General features: G+C 36.9%; 1 protein-coding gene across 1 annotated transcript in view; it reads left to right on the forward strand.

The window, feature by feature from the left end:
- Positions 1-10,119: 10,119 nt before the first annotated feature.
- Positions 10,120-23,551, forward strand: part of THSD7A (thrombospondin type 1 domain containing 7A) — a 219,964-nt gene continuing 206,532 nt past the window's right edge. The window contains exon 1 of the mRNA XM_068404754.1: positions 10,120-10,375. Within this exon, the coding sequence (XP_068260855.1) occupies positions 10,216-10,375 (160 nt within the window). The 5' untranslated portion in view covers positions 10,120-10,215. The remainder of the gene's footprint in view (positions 10,376-23,551) is intronic.

The following is a 23,551-nucleotide window of genomic DNA, read 5'->3' on the forward strand; positions in this document are numbered from 1 at the left end:
GCTGGGAGAATTTAAGCTGACATAAATTGTGTTGATATTTTGTTTGTAAAAGTGATACATTTAATATATATATTAAAAAAACATTAAGATGAAAGAAACATAAATTATTTTTTATCCTATTGATACATCTAGGAAACAGGTTCTTATGTAAAGTTTGACTTCTGCTTTTTGCATGACATGCCATTTTTTGCACTGGTGAAACATGTTCGTCTCTTTACCTGGACTCAGGTTGTTATTTTACCTGAACTCAGTGACATTCAAACATTGATGTTGCAGTTTCATAGTCATGCTTCATTTTTTTAGCACTTCCCACCCACTTCATCTGTGTAGACTAAATTTCCTTGTCCCAGGGAAATCATGCTCCACTCATCTAGGTGGATGGTAACAACTGAACTCAATGCTGATCTAGAAACAACTGTTTTGCAAATTTCTGTACTATTTCAATAATAGTGCAATCACTGAGAAAACTCTTTTTTTTTTTTAACCTCCTCCATACTGTTTCTTCTTTCAGTGAGCAGTATATCAAAGAAAGTTGTCATATATTCTGCAGAGACTATAAAGATGCAACTGTCATTTATTTAGACCAAGGTTAGTTTTGAGTCTCATGGGAAAAACTTATGGAAGTACGAGAGCTGCCACTAACAGTTAATTGGAAAGCTTTTTCTCTCATTTTCGGATACATTTCAGATAAGTGTAATAGCAATTGGAGAAAACTGGCAATGTCTTTTGTCACCAAAGGGAAGAACAATGGTGCCAATTTAATGAAATTTTTTCATGTCCTGAAAGTGTCACATCACCTTAAGCTCGGTTTGATCTCCCTAGTGAAGCTCTAATTCTAATGCTAATTATAATAATTTTTTAGAGAAGATTTTTTAACAGCACACAGAATGAGTTAAGTGCATTGTTATCTGTACGCAGAAAATCCAGTTATATATAGTCGTGATGTCACCTATCTCAATGCATAGTTTTGGCTATTTGCTTTCTTTTTGCCATATAAGTATTTGTGCAATGGAGTGTAGGAGAGGGAGGATGGTGCTGCAACAGCAAAGGAGGAAGAAAAAAGTCAGCACTTAGAGGAATGGGAGGTTTTGATAACACAACTCAGCACTTTGGAACTAGTTATCCATGTGGATTGAAACGTATCATGCTTTCATTAATATGGGCTTAGAATGCATTAATGTTGTTGCCTTCCTTATTTAGTTTTTACATTGTAGTTTGCTACAGAGTTAACTTCAATGAGAGTGACCTATAATTTTCAATAGGAAGACTGATCAGTGGGAACAGATTTCCCTTCCAACCCCAGTTAAAGCACCTACCATATAATGAAAGTATGACAGATGGAAAACACTTGTGAATACTTCATATAAAATTAGAGAGTAAAGGATTTATTTTCAGATATTATCTTCTGTGCTGTAACTTTAATTATAACCTAGGATTCTGCAAAATATTATTATTGATGATATAATGTAGTTCTATCTTAGGGCTTGTTTAGCTAGCAAATCACAGTTGAACCTTGCTCATTAATTTAATATGGTTTAAATCTCACCTCATCTTACCCCATGTCAAAATGGTGTGAGATCCTTTAATCAGTTTCCTGAAATTATACTCCTCTTGTTTATTGATCTGTTGAAGTCAGCACAAAACACACAGCTGTACTTTTGGCCAGCTAAGGTAGGACTCTTAAGAAGTTAACAAATCATTAAAAGCTATTTCCAGCTATATTATGTTTGTCACTACTACAGACCCTATCCATTTCTGGAAACCGTTAAATGTATTGGTCAAGTTAGAGAAACCCAATGAAACAACAACTCACTAAAGAAAGCAGCCTTGTTTAATTTTCTTACTAATTTGTATTACTTAGCTAATTTGAGAATTGATAACAGAATGTTTGAATGATTTATGGCTTGAAAAAGATGACCAACATTTCCCTCCTTGAAAATGGAAATTGGCTTGTCAGACATTTGGATGAAGAATGATCAATCAATAGGATTTTAATAAGGAGAAGGTTTAAAATTGACTGAAGGTGGCTTTTGTTTAAGGGTGATTTGGTATGTGCAAATTACTAAGCTCTCCCTGGAGAGGATTTTCAAAGGCAATAATGGGCACTGATTTTCTTTGTTTATTCGATTCTTTTTCTGTTCTCCTTGCCAGAGATTTCAGTACTTATGTCTCTGTTGTGTCTTTGAAATCTCCCTACCTGCTTTTTTAGGTCCTGTGAATTATTCTACTTAAGTGCATTTACAGCTATCAGTTTTAACTGTTATTTTTCTCCAATGAGCATGTTATCCAGATAAAAGTAATTATTTTCAGTATAGGTTCATATTAGGCATAGGGCCTAGCTGTTCCCATTGATTTTAGAAATACAAATTCCAAAAGTGTGTGCACACGTTGAAAGAACAGACTTGACTTGGAAAGTCCTATTAGTCTTTTGTTTTCCTGTTGGAAAATCTTGTGTAATGGGCTTGGTGGTAGAAAACTGGTTCTACTGCGTTGATTTGTTTTCTCCGTTAGAGAAGTCTGTATTGGACTTTCTGAAAGTGCGTTAACTAAAGTTAGACTAAAAAAGCTCCATTCTTACTGCCGTCTTAATCACATAGGTATACTAGCTGTAGATCCATGCCAAATGTGTTAAAAGAGTAAACACCAAATAGCACACCCACAAAAATTCTCGTTGTCACTACTTCTTCACAGTTTTTTTCCCCACTTAGATTTCTTATCCTGATTCCAGTCTGTTTTCTTAGCTCTTCTGAGCATTTACACTTTCCAAAACTTTCTATCCTAGTGACTTAGAGGCTAGCTTTACGTTTTAGTCTCACTTTTGTACCCAGTCTTCATTTTTTTCCCCTCATTACCTTATAAGCGAGTGCATACTGTTACCACAATTTCAGAAGAGGTTCTAATTGTGTGCAACCGTCTTTTCAGAAGTTATAGTGAGAAGAGCACGCTGATCACACCCAACAGAAGCAAAGTTCAAGTTTCTTCCCCAAAGTACAGGTTACCAAAAGATTTTAAGTGAAAATATCACTGCTTTCCTCATGCACACATTTTTTCTTTTTTTTATTAACACAAGTAATGTTTGTCTCTGTTGAAATGACAGACCAAGATGGAGATAGTTTTTGTGCTTTTTCCTCTTTCTTGACTTTGTCTTTATCTATAAAGTTACTACAAAACTGCAAAACTGGCAGTTTTAAGAAACTGAAAAGTATACTTGAGAGAGTCAGAGTAGTGATGCAGACCTCACTACAAATCCTAACTGTAATTACTATTTTACTTGTGAATTTTGTGTATGATTAGAATTATGCTGTATGTATAGTCTCTGCAAAAGGAATTTCAAATGCAAGGACTAACTCCATCTGCTTCTGAATACGTGAACATGCTCAAAATTTGTTTGAGCAAGCTGGTCTATCAACGCTGTTGGCTTTCCAATGAAAAGTGCATACTGTGTTTTCCTGCTATGCAGCAAGTTCTGCCAGAGGCTACTAAACAGATCTCTGAACTGATGAGGAAATGTTGAGAGCTTGAATTTTCAATAGAGATGACACTTCCTGATAGGGATCTATCACGGACACTTTTTCAGCCAGTTCTGATCTTTGGAAAGGTTCTGCTTCATGCAGTCGTCTTTGAAGCCAATGTAATCTGGGCAGAAAGGACAAGGTTCATTCACAGAGTTTAAAGGCATAAGGTAGAATTGGCTGATTTAATCTGACCTTCTGCAGTTCTTGGGCTGCTACATTTTAAAAAGATATAGATCTATTTAGCCTAGTAACCTTTCCTTGGTTAAAATGTATCATCAAGTCAAAACTAACATTTTTCTGGAAGACAGACAAAGATGGTAAATACGTTCTTTCACCAGGTAGATTGATCCAAAGCCAGGTGGCCTCCTTGATAAATTCATTGATTTCTTACTTGAATTCCTCTAGCTTTATCTTCCAGCAAGCAGTTCTTGATATACCTCCCAGTCGTATGTTCACGTGCCTTTCTGACAAAGAATACTTTCTGAGAATGTTCCATGCCGAGGATGTTGATTGCTACCTACCGGAGAGATATGCAAAAAAATGCAACAGCCAGGTGTTAAACCAAATGGAGAAATACAGCAGTGCAGATTTAAAAGGAAAAAAAAAAAAAAAAAGAAAAAGAAAAGAAAAAAAAAGAAGAAAAGAAAGTTACCTTTTTTTGCAACTGGAAAAACTCATCCCTTAGCAATGAAAGAACAGCTAGGAAAACTCCTAGATTTAAACTATATTAAAAAACAATCAAACAAACACCAAACCACACCACACACATCCCCAATATAATTAAAGAAAAAAAAAGTCAAAAAAGATCAATCTTTCCAAGAGTTACTAACTTACCTTATAAAAGCAAAGCATTTTTAAAGTCAGAACTAGACGACTAGATGTTTGCTGCTTATGCATTCCTACAAGTAGGATCTTTATTCATTTTCCAAAATTAACTTTTTCTTTTTGCAAAGATTTTTGAAATCAAGAAACACTGAAAAGTTTAAGTATACATTATTAACATATTCTAGTGATTTTGTACATGTAATGATTTCTTACTTCTGCACAGCTCCCATACATAACTCTTAAAGATCATGATTTGTCCTCCAAATCCATGATCCAAAAGAATGATATAAATTTGACAAACAGGCATCATGATACTTCTAATGTTTGCAAAAACAATTACTCTGGCAAAACCAAAAATAATTGCACTACTCGTATGAAACAGGCAGAAATTTGCTGGAGTTTTTCTGCTGTTGTGGTTTTTTTTGGTTTTTGTTATTTTTTTTTACAATTGCAAGTCCGAAAAGAGGATGTGATATAATATCATTCCTTGAAAGGATAAAATCAAAGTCTCTTACCTGGTATGAAAGAGTAAGAGAAATCCATAAATAGCGTGTTATGAGATGGTCGAGTGTGACACCTAGAGGCCATATGTTCAGGATCCCTAAAAAAAACAACTTTTTACAGCTGCAAGTTTTGCACAGCACATTTAATTTTGGACTTAAGAAATGGAGCTGCCAGGTTTTGAGAGACAAATTATATTGCAACATATTAATATTTTTTTCAGATTGTTCATGTTTAGGATATTTTTTGTGGCTTCCCTGACTAGGCTCCCTAGCATTGATAAGAAGAAAAATAATAGACCATTACTGAGTGTGGTGAGGAGTGCAGCAAAGCCTAAAAGAGCCCTGTACAGCTTTTCCCAGCCTGAAATTCTCAAAATCTAATAAAATTCTTGCAGATCCCATCTCAAGAGAATCCTTATAATGTACTTGCATCTGTAGTAAAATATCTGCAGAAAGTCAGGTTCTCACAAAATGCAGAGCTAGAAGTTTTGGCCCCTGAGTTTATGTCAGGGAATAAAGAGAACAAAAGCTTTTTTTTAGCTGTTACGTGGATTATTTAGATCCTTGCAAAACGAATGGACATGTAAGGGAACATAACACACCTTCGGAACTACTCCTCTAAAAGTTAGGGGTACAACCATACCACTGCATCCCACACAGGGGATATATCCAAGGGCATCTTAATATGGCAACTGAACCAGATCAGTATGTTACAAATTTAGAGTGCTTTTCAGAAATGTGTGTGTCCTGGTTTCATGGGATAAAGTTTACACAATCAAGTTTCTGTTACATTTTGTTTCAGTTTGTGGCCACCCATGGTGATCAGGCCCTTAGCAGCTAAACCCAGGGCAGCTGACCCAGGCTGGCCCACAGGTGTATTCTATATCATTAACATCAAGTTCACTACAAAAGGCAAATCTTGCTGGGGAGGAGGAGGGTTGGTTTTGCTCTCATTTGCTCTCTCTTTCTCATTCCTAACAATTGCTATTTATGGAGTAACTTGCTGCAACTCTGTAGCTAAGTATAATTTTGTGAGTTGTCTATTATCATTGATATTATTTATTTTATTAAATCTGTTTAATCCATGTGTCTCCCTACTTTTCCCAATTCCCTTCCTCAGTCTGGGAAGGGACATTGGGTGAGATAAAAACTTATTGTTTAGCCCTGGGTGCAGGCTAAAGGAAGACAAGTGTGGTACTGTATTATCCAATGGGTATGGGCTGTAATATACTCATTATAACTCTAGAGCTCTTTTCAGGGAGATAGTTGACTTATTCATCTTTGGCAGCATTTGTCATTTTCATACCTAAGTGAAGGTAAAAAGTCTGGGAGATAAATCAAAATGAGCAGAGTTCAGATGAGGAGGACTTTGAATTTGCTGCATAAGGAAGAAAACATTCTTCATTCTTTATAATTTGGGTGATTTTTGTGGTATTCTAGTACTCACCCAGCACAGATGGTTTAGTGGGACACGGTTATAGAGTTTGTAAAACATCTTCTATAGATCTAGAAGAGTGGACTGAAAATTCTCTAAAGATTTCTGGCTTAACCAGACTGTGAAGTTGAAGGTGGATGAAGGCAATGCTGGACACCTCTTCACTGAGTATTGTTGACTCTAGAAACAAATATGCCATATATATGTTGTGCTCTCTGCACACTCTTTGACTTTACTATATGTAGAAATACAACATATTCAGGATAGAAGATAATATGATCCTGAAGCTCTTATTCCTGGTATTTCATAAACAGAGCAGGCATGGGACTGCCTGCTAGCAGAAGAATACCAGCAGGGTGATTCTGTTCGGCAGGCAGCTTTTCATACACAGCAGCTAAGAAATTTGTATCTTGTTCTCATTTCTCTTTCCTCTAAATAAAAGGTTTATAAACTAAATAAAACATGCTTGTTTTGTCATCCTCTAACTCTTTAATGCTAGGAAACATGAACAAATAATTCCAATGTTTTATGGCTAAGTCTACCTCATTTTCATAAAGGTCTTTGAGGCTAGTAATATTTTTTCCTAGAAAATGGAAAGGTGTAAACTTGTCAATCACTTGTGCAAGCTGTTTACAGACTCCACAAAGCTGCTGTGCCTCAAATAAATAAATATATCTGAATAAAAATCTACTGAGACTCATATGATGGTGCTCCAAGGTACAACACTGACAATATTATGTTAGTGATACAGACACTAATGTCAATTGTAGTTTATTTCTATGCTTTGTGTAGAGGTTTCTTCTCAGAAGTACTTAAACATTTATTTCGGAATGTCTAAGCTGTAAACAACTGATAAATTATGATCATTATGTATGTATTAGAAGATGGGTTGCCAGCGTGGGCTGGAAATAGTGGTTGCACTGTTAACTGGGAAGGAGGTCCTGCGTTCATGGCAGCAAATAGGAAAAGGGTAAGACCATATTGGGTACACTGGGATGGAAAAGGCTAACCACAGCTCTCCGGGTGAGGCATGCTGACAGCAGCTGAAGCTTGCAATCAGGATCCATTGCCTCTGAAGTCTAACTCCTGCAGTTAGGTTGGTGTGGGTGTCTCTGTCTGCAGGCATCAGCCTGCTCTTTGGCCTGTGATTTCACTGGCCTTTCCCTGCCCGGATTCACAGAAGATGAGTGTATGTACTGCAGAAGTGATCTAGTGTTTGCCAAAAACAGCTCTTCAGGAATCCTTATTGTTGTTCCAGACACACAAATACATTTGCATAATAAATATTCCCTCCATTCTCTCTCTATGACATATATCTGAACAGTTCTAAATGCATCATAGCTTCTTACCAAAAAAAAGGTGAAATTATTCTTTCATAGTTCATTGATTTTTGACAGAAAAGTATGGTAAAACCATAAAAAGTAGTGTGAAAGTATTTTATTTTAATAATCTCTATTTTAATGATGTTTTAAAAGTATGTGGTCCTGTAGTTGCATATATATAAGGAAGTAATTGAGCGTCTGTGTATGTGTGCTCACCCTCTCTCATGATACTGCTTTGTTCTGCTGTCAAACCCCACTTTGATTCATTGTGCCAACTACATGGATGATCTGTTCCCTGATGATGTTTCCGGATGATCTGGGTCACGTACAAAATATTTTCAGAGGCTTTCTTTATACATTTGTAGAAATTCTAGGTAGAATCCATTGTATTCAATAACTCTGAAAAGGTTGCCTTTTCCCCTAGTCACTCTGTAAACTTGACTTTCCTCCTGGTGCATGGCTCCAGCTAAAAAGCCAACATTTTTACTATTAATTTTTCAAAGTAATGTATAAGTTATGTATGTTTTGTTTTAACTATGCAAGTCAATAAAGCTATTGCACAGAATTCCTGATGATCTTAAAACTTTTTTAAGCCCTTAAATTCTTAGTCTTATTTTTCATAAATTATGAAGCTGGCATTACTTTTATTAGGTCAAACATTCTCAAGTCCCTCTACATAGCATGTAAAATAATGTGCATGTGACTAACTTAACCTCAAATTTACCTGTGAAATTGCTATAATTCTGTAAACTCAGCATTTTGTTTTAAAGCAGTACTCTGTTCAGTTCAAGAAAGAGAAGGCTGAAGGGGTTTCCATGCTTCCTAAAGTGAGTACAGCATGATGTAGCAGAAGTGAATAAAATGTATTTCCAGAAGTGCTTTAGCTGAGGGTACACGTTCTTCATCAGGATGCTATAAATTTGTTAAGATCATGGCTTTCTATGTATCCCTCATCAACCTATAATCTCCTGATTGGTGCCTGTTTTTCAACAGCTGAGGAACAGTAATCCACACTTATGTCTCTTAATCACAGCCTCACAGTGCTAGAGCTCCCTGAGCCTTTAATTCTCTCTTAGAGGCATAACAGAGTGGAAAGTAAACAAAGACGAATTTGCAACCTTCAACATTGCTAATTTGCTCTGATGTCAGAATATTTAAACAGGCAAGGACTTGGGAATTATTTGATCACAGCTGATTTTAATCTAATGCATGTGAAAAGGCTGAGTCTGGGAAGGTTGTGCAAAGTGACAGGCGTCCCAAGAGACGTTGACTGAAGGTTTCTGCTTTGAACAACAATAGCCCCATCATTTTCAAACTCTGGGTCCTGTGTTCCTACTGTGTGTTTTTGTAGCTGTTTGCATTTTTAATGAAACTTTTTGAATGTGATAGCAGTTTTCTTGAAAATTCCTCATTTGCTTCCCAGTTTATAGGTGTCCAAAACTCAGTCTTTGGGCTTGTTATTGCATCTGTTCACTGGGTAGTGGGTGGGAAAGGTAAAGATCCCTATTTAAAAAGCTTTGTCTCCACATTTTTGTATCATCATGACAGTCTAATGTATCCTGAATGCTTTCATATGTAAAGCTCAGTGTACGTTTTAAAAATGATTGATAACTTGATCTTCAAATTATTTTAAATTACACAGTTGACATTTATGCATGTATACATGTGTACATACTTACTGGATAGGAAAGGATGTTATCTTGCATTATATATTACACGCACACTTCATCCACCATGGAGGTGATGTGCTTGCACATACATACACGTTATCATATACATATATTCATCTGTCCTCACAGCAGATAGCTATATGTTATTATCTGAAACAGATTTGCTAAATATGCAAGGCAAGTTAGTGGTGTTTTTCTTTTTCTTTTTCCTGCTTTTTCTTCCATTTCCCTGCATAAGGTCTTAATTGTCTATTTAATGCATGTGTAATCACTTATTTTTTTGTTGTTTACAAAATGGTTAATGCAGCATACATATTGTTATTAGGACAAATGTCTGATGCTCTCTTAATTAATATATATCATTCTGGTTATATCTGTTCTGGTTGTATGACTTGTGTTTCTGGAGCATGTCTGATGATGATTTCTTCTTTTCTTCTTAGTATGTATCCTTTGGGATATTCCAGGGAGAGACGTGCCTGGGAAGCCAGCTTTTTGCAGTCACTCTCTGCGTCAAGATTACAGTACTGGGCTATTTGTGTTTCTCCTCATCCCTCTTTCTCTCTGTCTCTCACTCTCTCCAGCTGGTGTAAATGACTGCTGCTGCCTCCCAGAGCAAGGTAACCTGCTCAGTCAGCTGGAGCCCCCCGCGGACAGCTGTCTCGCTTTTAGCTGATGGAAAACTGCTACTAACTGCTGAATGGAAGAGCGTGGAGCAGCAACCATACTAGCAGCAGCAGCCGCCACTGCAGCAGCAAGAGAGAGCAAGGACTCTATTGTTCCCTCGTGTTAAACAGTTTTTCCTTTCCAACTGCCATGCACAATAGCGGGAGAGAGGTTTCCAGCCCCCTTCTCCCCCTGAAGAAATTCTGAAGAGGGGAATATTATTTGAAGAAGGTTTTGCGGTCGTGCTGCAGGTTTTGGAGGCGGCAGCAGGCTGCTGGAGGCATGGGGTTGAGCGAGGGGAGCGCTGCTTTCTGCCGTGGTCCAGGGGTTTCTGCCGTGCCAGCCCGGTGCGTGGGAGTTCTTGTGCTGCTGCTGCTGGGAATCTGGGATGCTCGTGCACAAAGTGAATTTCAAACTTCCTCGGTGTATTTTTGGAAGACTGGTAAGTAAGGATGCTATGTTAACAAAACAGCAGCGTATTTATCTTTTGTTGTAAGTAATAACCTTTTTGTGTGCTTTGTGTATGTGAAGAGAGAAAGTTAACTCTAAATTGCTAATGTTTACTTACAGGATTAAAGGAAAAAAATAGGTCACCTTCCATGGTTCCACCAGCCAAGCAAACTTGGCAATTAAAAAAAACACATTTGTGACTCTGTGGCACTGTTACTGGGATCTCTTATGCATTTTCTGTGTCTTCTGAGGTTTTTCATTTTGTTCAGTTGCTCTGTGTTGTATGTAAATAGCAAAGGTCAGTGCATTAGTACCTGTCTACAATGGGAAGGAACATTTGTTACAATTGCAGTCAACGTTAATAGTGATCTAAAAATATTGACTTTTCACAAAAAAGATGTAATTCAGCATGTCTAATCTTTGTGCTCTGTGCTGACATGTAATATATTCAGCGTGGTAATTGATGGGGAGTTGGGGTTGTTAAATTTAGGTTTGTTGCACGGTATATAGGACATGTGAAGGCTAATGATGGATTAGGTGAAATAATCCAAGTGATGCCAGATCTCATAACCAAAAAGCCAAAGGCAAACAGGCTGTGTGGATTCAACACCACACTAGACAGATGATTTCCTCTACTTTGATACTAATAAGTTATGTGTCTGTTTTAAAGACTGCATAGTCATAATAGTGTTCCAACCTTAACTTTGCATTAAAAAACAGTGGGGAATTTTTCTGTGTCTGTTAATATATTACATTAATTCAGAACTTTAGCAGTGATGAATATGTGCATTTTAATTGTCTAATACAGTTTTAGTTCCTATGTAAGTAGAGTCAAAATCTCCTTTAGGAAATTTAAAAATTTCAAGCCAGTAAATATTTCACATTGGCTTTGGCAGTTGGTTTTCTTCCCTGTATGTTTCCAAGATTAAAACAATCTAAAAAGTAGTAGTTTTGTTTAAAAACTGCTTTTTCCATTAAAGGATAATACAGTAGTAAGAGTGAGTGCAAATTAATTGTTTGTCTGAAAACAACTTTGAGAAGACAGTCTCTTTCCTGGATGGAGGGCCTTAGCCTTCTCCCACAGAAGCAGATCAATTTACAATTACAGTGATACCCTGAATTTTTTAAGAGGCTCCACCTATCCAGCAGCTCAGGGAGAAGATTAAAAGGAAATTCATTTAAACAAGAAGACAAGCTTTCCAATAACAATAGAAATCTGAAGAAGGGAAAATCCTTTGTAACTTACGCTTCTGACTGAAAGATGGGTCGCACAATGACAGTGACCCATTTTTTTCTTTTGAACCATTGACAAATTCCAAACATATTTTTCAGTTCCATTACAGATTTGTAAATGTTCAGCATACCCTTAAAAAGAGATAAAATACATGCACAGGTTTACGCAAAAGCACAGTAATAACATAGCATTTTCATAATGCGTTTTACATTTACCCTAGGTTGTTAGGCATCAGGAGAAAAAAACTCTAAAACATTTTATCATGTCTCCATTTAACAATTTAACAGATTGTATTTAAAAAACATTAAAATAGTAACGTAGGTTGAGAATAATAACAACTCCAGTTAACGTGAACTGTCAATTTGCTATGGACTTAACTCTGCTTACTTTGCATATAGTACATGTGCTCAGAAGTCATGTCAGTCAAATCAGCAAGAAGGAAACTGGGTTGGCTTTCATTTTCTCCCGTGTTTCTCCCTTCCCGGCAAAGACTGCTCTTAACGAACTTTTGTTTAGAACAGGTATGATCTAATTACATTGCCTGATGAAGAGCTAGTTCTTCCGTTCAGCTGTTCTTCTGTGACCTCTCTCCTCTGTTTTGCCTGCAATAAGGAATAGGACAAACATGTTCAATGTAGTTTTTAATATAATAAGATCAACGATTTGATGATAACATGATGAAAAACAAGTCGGAGTGTTCTTTTCAAACAATGAATAACAAGATGCAGTGAATAAGCTAGTGCATCTGTGTTTGGCTTCTAATTAAATCTTCACACTCTTTTTCTTAGCTGTTTATTGAGTTCCGCTGTCCTCCCCCCTCTTGTGGGAGGTTCTAGAAAGTGAACTAGGAGAATCACTGGCCAGTGATCTGAAGGGATATCTAGTACAGGGTGTATAAAGTTCAGCTAAAGTATCAGAGGGAATAATAAAACTGAACAGTAGTGAGCTCATCTGACTTAGATGATATTTTGCTTTTCCTTCTGTGAAGGAAACAGGTCAGGGGAATGAGTGGCTAAGACTGTGTCAAGGAAATCAGCTTGATTATAGGCCTTTTGGGACCTATTATGTCTATTTTTTGAGAAACATGCTATTTTTGTATTGAGTTTAGTCTGGCATCAGCTTTTGTAAGTGCTGTCCATGACTTGCATGTGTCTGGATTTTATTTCTAAAGATTTTTGAAAAAGTGTCTTGGTGTGTGCTACTCCATGTCTTCTATACTGGTTTACTGCATTGGGTTTTCTTAAAGATGCCCTTGACAATAATCTGCAGGGTTTATGAGATTTGAGTTAAGGCATTCTTTCTCCTGTAAAATAACAATTGTGATATCTGGTATGGTTTCCTTATACTTTTTGTTTTGAGGGGTTGGTGTTTTGTTTTATGGGGTTTGTTTTTTTTGTTGTTTTGGGAGGGGGGGCAGGAGTGTTCTTCTAATTCAAATTTCAACTGTTTACTTCCAACCTATGAAAACCTCTCAGGAGTCATGACTTTTCCTGTCTATTACTATGCTCCTGTCTACTACCATAAAAATCTGAGGTGTTTGCAATACTCAGGTTAACCATTTTGAGGTTTTATTATCTTTGATTCAGCATGGACAATGTTGTGAACAACCTGCTTTGGGCAGGGAGATTGAACTAAATGATCTCCAGAGGTCTCTTCTAATCTCCACCGTCTTGTGACATGGATGACATCACGAAGTAATTTCTCCTTCTCCAACTGAAACTGCTTTGAAGTTTTGGCTTCCGTAACTTTTTTGATCTCTTGTGAGAATGGCTATTTGCTGTTGCATATTTATGCTGCAATTACAGTGCGTGTAATGGACCTTCAGTGTTTTGAGTGGTATTTAGATGAACATAGTTGATCATAGTTACTAGTCTTTAGACCAGGTTTCTCACCAAAAACTCTCATTCGATACTATGCAGACCTGATGTGTGGTGGACGTGCGACGCTGAGCATTGGAATTTTGAAGTTGAAAGAGTTTTTGAATTACCTGTTTTCTTCATCAGTAATTGCCCTTCTCTGAGTCTACTGATTTCATTTGCAATGAAAAACTGTTTGATTCAGGTTCTACACTGCTACATTGAACTTCTGTGAGTTCCTGAAATGTTTTAGATTTCATTCATATTCTATCTTAACTATTACAAAGCATTATTGAATTGTTTCTATATATGCACAAAAAAAATCTATGTGCCACAATTCAGTAAAAATTGCTTGTGTATTGACTTTTGTTAAATGTCATTGTCCAGTTTCTTTTATTTTTAAAGAGAAATTTTCGTATTCAAGAACAGCTTACAATCTTGTTTATACTGTCCATCGTAGGCTAAGATTTTGATGTACCTGTAAGTTTTGCAGTAAACAATGTGAGGACTGCTGATTCCTAAATAAAGACTGCTGTATACAGTTATCAGTCTTCCAAAACAAAAAGATGCATATTTTTCTTGGTCTGTCATTTCATGATGCAGGCTATATATATATAATTTCTATACACAGCTGACTAAACGTAGGCATTTCTTGCCACATCAGAAGTCTCCTTCTTTCTACCCTGTGCTTCATTTGGTTTTGTTAAATCAACCGACACAGTGATCTGTGATATGCTGTCAGTGTTGGGTGTAATGCCTGCCTACAGTTACTAATATAATTACTGAAGAACTGCACAAAATCAGCAAGGTTCAATCACACTGTAAAATTGTTTCTTCTGACAGTTTGAAGTAATGCACATTATACTCCTGAAGTGGAAGAAGTAGCATTGGATTGATAACCCTGGAACAAAAGAAAAAAAAGAAGAAGAATAAATCCAGGAGGAGTACCTTTACCATCGTTATCTGTTTTAAAGACTATTGATCAGATCTCATATAGTATAGATTGATATAGCTCTGCTGAATTATTTGAGCTATCTGCAATTGTGTTATACCAAGGCTTGGTCTTCTGCCTAACAATTGCACTTGGATATTTTCCCCTTCTTTTTAACAAAGGTAGAACTTGAAATAGACTTTCTGTATGTAACAGTGCCCTTTTAAAATCAAAGGGGAAAAGTCTTCATTTCCTGAAGAGAACACTTAAGTATGTATTTTGATGCTACATTGTGTCTCAGTATGTGAGAATTGGTCCTTAGATAATAACTTGCCCAAATGTTTGAGGCAGTGGAGAATCAGAGGAAAGGTGATAATGTGGGTGTAGGAAACATACAGAAGATCGCATGTGCTCCTGAGGGAGTGGGGGTCCACTGTGAAATCAGTGTGCCAAGTGGTTTCCAGAAGCACCAGAGGGGTGTTGCAAGCTCTGCAGCCCAAAAGAACTCTCCTTAACCTCTTTCTGAGCTTTTTCAGGCAGCAGCATCTCTCCTTGATTCTTCCTTGTTCCATCCTCTTGGGAAAAACACTGCACAAGGGCCACCTACTTCACCTGAAGAGCCTATAAACAAATCTTTCTGTTGTTTCAAGGTGTTACTGTGGGATCTTTTAACCACATCATGCTTCTTCACTACTTGATAAGAACTTTGGTCTCAAAACCCCTCTGTTTTTTAACCTCTTGGTTTCACACTTATCCATGAAGTAGGACAAACACAACCTCTGTACCATTATGCATCCTTGTGAGGTTTTACTGTTTTACAAGTTCCAAGACCCAACTCTTTTTTAAAAAGAGTTTGGTGCCACAAGTGGAATTGGAGAGAGGAGCGCTTCCAACGCTTTGTCTGAAATCCCTCATCTAACGCCTTTGGTGGCTAACAAACATAAAATCACTGAATAAAATGTCATTTTATTTTCCCCATGTATGTCCCTAGGATTGCCCTTATTTTCACAGGACTGAGTGTTCCTATCTCGTATTAATGCCTGAGGGGGGCAGAAGTCCCTCCTAGGAGCAGCAATCCGTCAGGCATTTCAAAATGTGCCTAAATACTCAGTGGCAGGAATGATCACAGGGGAAAAGAAAGAGAGAGAAAAATTACCTAACCGTCCTTCTGATTAAAGCACTTACCTTCTAAGGGTTGTGTCAGCTTGTTTGTTGAAGCTGTTCCATCATATAGCAGGAAATTCCCCATTTGTTTCAGTATTTATTTTTTTTTTCCAAAACCAGAGTAAAGAGTTTTTGCAGTAAGCACAATTTGAGACTAGAGAGAGATAAGCCTATGCCAGTAAATAAACAGCTCACGATTTTAAAGAGATTATGAAGAAATGATCTGAAGAGGCAGATTAGATGTGAAGACCTAGGGAAAATGCTAAACAAGAAAAGATGTTTTAACCTGAGGCCTGACTGACAGAGAGGGAATTCACATGTGATGATGAAAGAGGGCAATGAGGACCTCTTCAAGGGTCTTCAAAGGAAGGGAGAGCTCTAGTTGTGTTGTGAACTTGAGCTGGTACCTACACATCCTTGAGGAGGGAGAGCGAGGTGTCAAGATTTTTAAACTATCAGTGTAAAAAGTGGTTTTTGTGATTCATCTTTTTGATTCTTAGGTCTTCAATTACAGAATAAGATAGAAGGAATATTACTAAAGGCTGCATTTCATCAGCTTTTTAAAGAATAAAAACTTTTCAAGCAAAATGTGCTAAAGATGCTTTACTGTTGCCTCACTGATTTAAAATATAAATGATCCTCCAGGACTGAATGTGCTTAAATGTTGGTTATATATGCTTTGCATAAATTTTACTAATTAGTTAGAATTGATCACTTCCATTGCATTCTGTAATGTGCATGTAAGCAACCACACTGTTTACTGCCTGTCTCCCAGTTAAATCTGACTTTTATGTAGTCAAATGGGGCTTGTCTATCTATGACTTGAATAAGGAAATATTAATTTTCATTAGACATGTTCATCACTCTTGCTCTTTGCCTCCATTTGTAAAATATCCTTTCAGATTTTTTATTCAACAGAAGTTGTGCAAGGCAAGTATTAAGTCTTTGATTAATGCAAAGGTTTTTTTGGTGCGGCATGGCAACAAAGCATTTGAAAGAGATGCAGAAAATGATTGCTTTAAGGAAATTATTTATAAATGGTTTTTAGTAATCTGTCCTTATTGAACAAAATCAGAGTAAGTATTTAAATGCTTGGAGAAAAATTTTGTGCTGCTGAAATTCTTTCTCTTACACAGTTACTTTGCCATATCTGAAATAGGAAAATAGAAAAAAGTGTGGCTGATATTGTAAGCCTCTGGTTAAGATAAACAAGTAATATACTCTAGGCTAAAGGTTGAGTTCACTTGTAGGATAGCATTTTGAAACTGTCAGAAAGTGGAAAATGGTAGTTGATCATGTTGTACTGGTAGCTGAGGATGTCTGGATTGTTTTTAGCAAGTGCCCTGGAGTGCTTATGCTAACTGGATCAGCTGAATCCCTCAGTTTATAGGGATTCTGGAATAAGAGAATACTTCAAAAGCTATGGGTTGTTTTGTTTGGTAGGCTGGCTGCTCCAGTGTTGGATTAATTCAGTTTATTAGTATCTTATAGACAATGTTTTAACTTTACAGTTCCCAGCTCCACTTGATATTGATGTCTTCTTTTATCATGTTCATCCCCTCAGTTGTTCATATGTCAGAAGCGTCTATCTTTTAACACAATAGCTCCAGATTTAGTAGAAAGCCCAATTCCCATAATATAAAGGCCAGTATTCTCAAAGACAAGTAGTAGTCTATATTTTTAGGTAATATTTGCCATAGTATAAATTGCACATTAAACTATATCCTGTAACTGAGAGAGTGTCCTAAAGCCCAGAAATTACTACATATATATATTCTGTTTATTGAAGGTCCTTTCCTGCATCCACAACTTTCTTCTTTATATATATATTTTTTTTTCTTTTCTTGTATTCCTCTGTGATCTCTTTTCTGTCCACAAACAAGGCTTTCACATGTAACAGGGCTGGGAGACCCTTTTCTGGATATATGTACAGTCAAAAATCTCTGTTTCAGTTTCTTAGACTAGCGAAGGTGAAAAAAAGTGGTGGCTTCCTTAGGTGGGTAAAGATCTGTTTAAATTCAGACTGACAGAAGTTGAAGATCCAGTTGTTTGGTGTGGAGCCTCAGAGGAGGCTGACAGAGTCTACAGTTAGAGACAACAGCAGTGTTGACTTGGGATATTATTTATGGATTTCTTCTTTCTTTTTATGTCTATTTCTGTCTAGTGAGGCAGCAAAAATATATGGAGTTACTAAAATAATGGAAGAATTAGATGAGAAAGACATAGCTAGGTAACCTAAAAAAACATTATTTGGTAAAAGTTTTCGTAAATGATCACAATTAAAATAATTGTATTGTATTGGATATTAAATCTCAGTCAAACAAAAGTTAATGTAAGTGGTTTTGCTCTCACTAGCACAAATTAATCTCCCCTAGAAATCCCATTATTTGCCACTTTCATATGAATGCTGTACAGTGTTAAACATGTCAGTGTCTGGGATTTCACACAAAATTCAACAGACATTTATTGTAGCAATCAGCACGTTATCAGCATTAATTAGCACTGTGCATTTTTGTGTGGCTGACATATCTGGAAGTTGTCAGGAGACCACAGTAGCTGCTTTTTTGAATTCACTTTCTGTATTTTGTGGGCATCACTGAGATTGTTTTGGTGTGTTTATGCCTGTGAAATAGAGAGGAAAATCTGGTGTATTTGCATGGATTCGGGGAAGAAGTGGCATTAGATGCAGCCCTTATTGACTGGCCCAAGTGGAGGTTTCTTGTGTGAGCCCTAGCGAATGGCATTGCTGGAAACACAGCAAGCTTTCAAATGTCCAAATACCGGTAAGAGTTTTCCCATAGGTATTTTGAGAGAGAGAGGGAGAGAGATAATAAGTAACTGTTTTTTGTAGACCGTTTATATTGCATAAAGTGAGTTTGAGGATATTAATTGGAAATGGTTTCTGATGTAATGAGACATACTTAAACGTTTTAAAGATTGATGACATCTACTAATCCAATGAGAAATTTCTTAATGAGATACGTTATTACTTTCTACCTTCTGTATTATGCAAAATGAAATGTTTATATTAGTGAACAATAATATAACTCTCCCTATGTGTGCTGGGGAATAGCTATTTTACCACTAAGCCATTAGAGAAATAAAGAATAGAACAGAGAGAGATTGTTTATAGTGACTCGTGTTTGTACAGTGCCTGGCACAATTGAATTCTCTTCAGTTGCTGGTGTTCCTATGTACCACAGCTTTATACAAAATTACATAATTAAGACTTGTTAAAGATGCTGTTGACAAAAATACATTATTAACATTCTAAAAGAACAATGAAATAATTTCAAGTGCCAAAAATAGTTCAAATAGCTGATATCAAGATGCCACACTATGAGGATAATAGAGGAGAAAATTATTTTAATAGGAAAACAGTGTTACGAAAAACCTTGGAAGCAGGATTGTCTGTTTAATAGTTCCAAAATGTGTTGTTGGGAGAAAATTTCTTCAATAATAAGAGGAATGTTTTTAAATGTTACCTAGTGTTTCCACATTCACAGATTTGGCAGTCATCCGTTCTTCTATTTGCATACAGCAGAGCTTTTGTTTTCAATTTGATATGAATGTGCTTGATTATCCTAAAAGATCACTTGCGTTATGTAAAGTTTTGCTTGTTTTGCAGTTTTCTACTGACTGGTTAAATCAAGTGTATATTGTGATGAATTTTGTCCCACTTTATTCTGCTTTACTTGACTTGGTTGTGATTTTCGGTCAAAATAATGCCCTGATTAGGGCAAGAAGGGGAGAAAGAGGATAAAAGCCATTACAGTAACACTAAGACTGCTACATCTTGCAACAGGGAACATCAAATTTTATTTAAAAAAAAAAAAAAGCAAGCCATTATAATCCAGTGAAGAGGCTGGATCTTGAATCCAGTCTCAGCTCTGCAAGTGGTTTGCAATGGTGACAGTGGGAATCTACTTCTTTTTCTGTAAAGTGGCGTTTATGTGACTAAGTTTTCTGTAGGTCTCTGTGCAAAAACAAAACAGAAGAAACTTTGAGACTTGTGATTTTTTTACATAGTTATCGTACAATTCCCAAGAAACCAATGCTTTAGCACACTTGTATTACTTGCCATATGCAAGCAAAAATGGATGGAATGGAAGAGATTAGGACATATGGGAAATAGGAAGAAAGAAGTTCTCATAAGTGGAGAATACAAACATGAAAAGCACGGAGCAAGCAACCAGCGGCTATTTTCTGTTGAATACAAATATTTAAAATAGACTGCGAGATTGAAAAACTCAGGGGGCTGAGAGAAGGCGACACTTGCTGTATGAACAGATAGGGAAATTTTTTCACATGAATTTTCTAATGAATCTGTCTGGAAGCTATTTTCATACAACATTTTTAACAATACATATACCTGTGTGTGCATTCTTATGTGTGATATATATATATGTGATGGTCTGAAAACATTACTGAGCATCGCTTTATGGATCCAATGGCACTACCTTAAAATACATATAACAGTAGGTTACCTAGGTCTTCAGTGTCTGACTAAACGGTAGCACAGCTTGAATTTGTGGTCACATCTAATAACAAAGTGTATTTTTCTATATACCACTAACTTATTTTAAGGAATTCCAGCTTCACTGCTGCTGCTTAGCTTGCTATTTTTAAGAGGCATACTTTGAAGGCTGTAAATGAAGCCACTTTTTTTTGGTAACCCTAAATGAAATTCACAGTCAGCATTGTTTTTTAGACAGCAGCATTGGAAAGACTAACTCGTTCTGTAAGACCTGCTTGATGCTATGCAGAAGATAATGAAAGGAAGAGGAGAGAGAGTGATAAAGAGACTGGGCATGCAAGGAAGATTTGTAGTCTTTAACTTGACGTGGATGAATGACTTGTGGCTTTCCATATTTCAACTTGATATATGAATGTCAACACCTTGGGAATAGTTTGGGCACCTGAACCATAAAGCTAGGAAATTCAGGTTATCTTCTATACTGTACTTCCATGGCTTCATCGTGAGCTGCAGGAGAAGTCTATGGGCTGTGCTGCACAAAAGTGAGTTCTCTGAAACTCTGCAAAGTGCATACCATGACAGATTTGTATAAGTGACTTTTATATTTTATATTTACTAGTGATAAATATTTCATTTTTCCCCCTCTGTGTTTAATATGCTTTAAAAGCTTTATGGAATAAATCAAGATGATGAGCATATGTACTGATTATAATTGAGTCTTGGTTCTTTTGTTGTAGTACAGATCTAAGTTATTTATGTGATGGAAGTAACTCTTAATTCATAATTTTGTTATATGGATATAAGACAACTTGGTTTTTGAGATAGCATCATTTTTGTCTTATACTAACTCTGCAAGAAGTTCATTTTATTGCTCTGAGGATGTTACGTAGTAAATGCCTTCCCTTCAAAATACTGAATTTGGTGGATTACAGTGCTTCATAGTTTCTCTTGAACATTGTACTGCTTAGTTTCTCTCTTAACACAAAAGTAATAGTCTTTAAGGATCAGAGTCCAAAAACAAAAGCTAAAATTAGGTAGTAAAGATTTTACCTTTTGAAAGCAGAAGTAGATTTTCCAAAATAGGTACCTTTTTTTTGAAGCCTCACATATAAAGGGACGTTGCTGATTAGGAATGAAGTAAGAATTCAGTGAACTAAAAATTACTGCCATTCAAACAGAAAAAAAGTCCCTCAAAATGACAAAATATGTTGCTTACATGATGTCTTCATCACTCTCATTTAAGAAATGGAATATAGATGTGTTAATGTTGATGAGAAATTTTTCATATTATTATTAGACTAGAAAAAGATTAAACAGTGAACCTGTGTCTCTGAGAGTAAATTATATATTGTTACTGTTCATATATAGATGCTAGTTTGGGTTTAAGCCATTGCAAGAAAGATGATGGTAGATAATTTGCTTCTAGAGCAGCTTATGTGTCTCTTACAAAGGTTGTATATACATCTTCTAAACTGATAACCTTGCTGATTTAGTAAAGACACTTTTCAATATATGCCCAAACCTTTCTAAATATATTTTCTCAGCAAGTAAAAGACTTATTAGGAAAGTTTATTATTATTGTTCTATGAATGGAATGCAGTCTGTGTATAATCTCCTGAGAGTGAAGAGTAGCACTTCTAGAGGCAGGCATTCATTAACAAAATATGGATTCAAGGAGAACTTGAATTGGCTGGATGGTCGCACTCAAAGAGTTACGGTCAACGGCTTGATGTCTAAGTGGAGACCGGTGGCGAGTGGTGTTCCTCAGGGGTCAGTATTGGGACCGGTCCTGCTTAACATCTTTGTCGGTGACATGGACAGTGGGATTGAGTGCACCCTCAGAAAGTTTGCCGATGACACCAAGCTGTGTGGTGCGGTCGACATGCTGGAGGGAAGGGGTGCCATCCAGAGGGACCTTGACAGCCTTGAGAGCTGGGCCTATGTGAACCTCATGAAGCTCAACAAGGCCAAGTACAGGGTCCTGCATGTGGGTTGGGGCAATCCCAAGCACAAATACAGGCTGGGCGGAGAATGGATTGAGAGCAGCCCTGAGGAGAAGGACTTGAGGGTGATGGTTGACGAGAAGCTCAACATGAGCCGGCAATATGCACTTGCAGCCCAGAAAGTCAACCGTATCCTGGGCTGCATTAAAAGCAGCGTGGCCAGCAGGTTGAGGGGGGTGATTCTCCCCCTCTACTCCGCTCTCATGACACCCCACCTGGAGTACTGCGTTCAGCTCTGGGGCCCCCAACGTAAGAAGGACATGGAGCTGTTGGAATGAGTCCAGAGGAGGGCCACGAAGATGATCAGAGGGCTGGAGCACCTATCCTACGAGGACAGGCTGAAAGAGTTGGGGCTGTTCAGCTATGAGGGAGACCTCATAGCAGCCTTCCAGTATCTGAAGGGGGCCTACAGGAAAGCAGGAGAGGGGCTTTTTACAAGGGCAAGTAGTGACAGGATGAGGAGGAATGGTTTTAAACTGAAAGAGGGTAGATTTAGATTAGGTATTAGGAAGAAATTCTTTAGTGTGAGCGTGGTGAGACATGGGAACAGGTTGCCCAGAGGAGTTGTGGATGCTCCCTCCCTGGTAGCGTTCAAAGCCAGGTTGGATGAGGCTTTGAGCAACCTGGTCTAGAGGAAAGGTGTCCCTGCCTATGTCAGGGGGGTTGGAACTAGGTGATTTTTAAGGTCCCTTCTAACCCAAACCATTCTATGGTTCTATGAACTTGAGATGAAGAAAAGGTGTAACTTAAAGATAAAATATTAAAAGGAAGAGCAAAAAATAAGTTTCCAGTCTGCTGATTCCTATATTATTTGCTAAAGCAATTCAGTTTTTCAATTTCTTTTCAATTTAAGACAGACATTCATCAACTTTTATGTAAATAGTACCAGAGAAAGTTATTTTGGAAAGACAAAATATATTAAGATGCCATAAAACAAAGATGACCTGTTTTCTGTATAATGAATCCAATAATATATTGCCTTTTTTTTAACTTTTTTTTTTTGTTGAAAATATTTAAAAAGAAACAAGTTATCATTGGCTAAGGCTTACTAAATCTTCAGAATGTTATCAAAGTTGTTTAACCTAGATAGGGAAAACAAATTAATGAATAGCACATCTGGAAAAAAAAACCAGAAATGTAAAAATTGGAATTTAATTAACATAGCAATTAAAAAAAAAAAAATTACTTTTGTGTCTTATCACTTCACCTGTGTCTGGAGCCAACAGGCAGAGAGTTCATCTAATCTGCTGCTGTTGGTTATAAACAAGGAGTCCATTTGAAGTAGTAGTGTTGCTTTTGAATTTTTAAAGTAAAGATGAAAAAGGCTCCCTGAAGATAGAAACTCATTAAGAAAGCCAAGGGCCTTTTGGAGTATACGTTCTGTTCAGGGTGGTTTTTTGTTCCCCACTTTGTACGTCTCGGAGCACACTGCAGCTTCTAATGAAAAAATAATGCAGTTCATTAATCTGAAAAAACTTCTGAAAGTAGCTACATTCTCACAGT

Source organism: Nyctibius grandis, chromosome 7, assembly GCF_013368605.1.
Source record: "Nyctibius grandis isolate bNycGra1 chromosome 7, bNycGra1.pri, whole genome shotgun sequence".
NCBI lineage: Eukaryota > Metazoa > Chordata > Aves > Nyctibiiformes > Nyctibiidae > Nyctibius > Nyctibius grandis.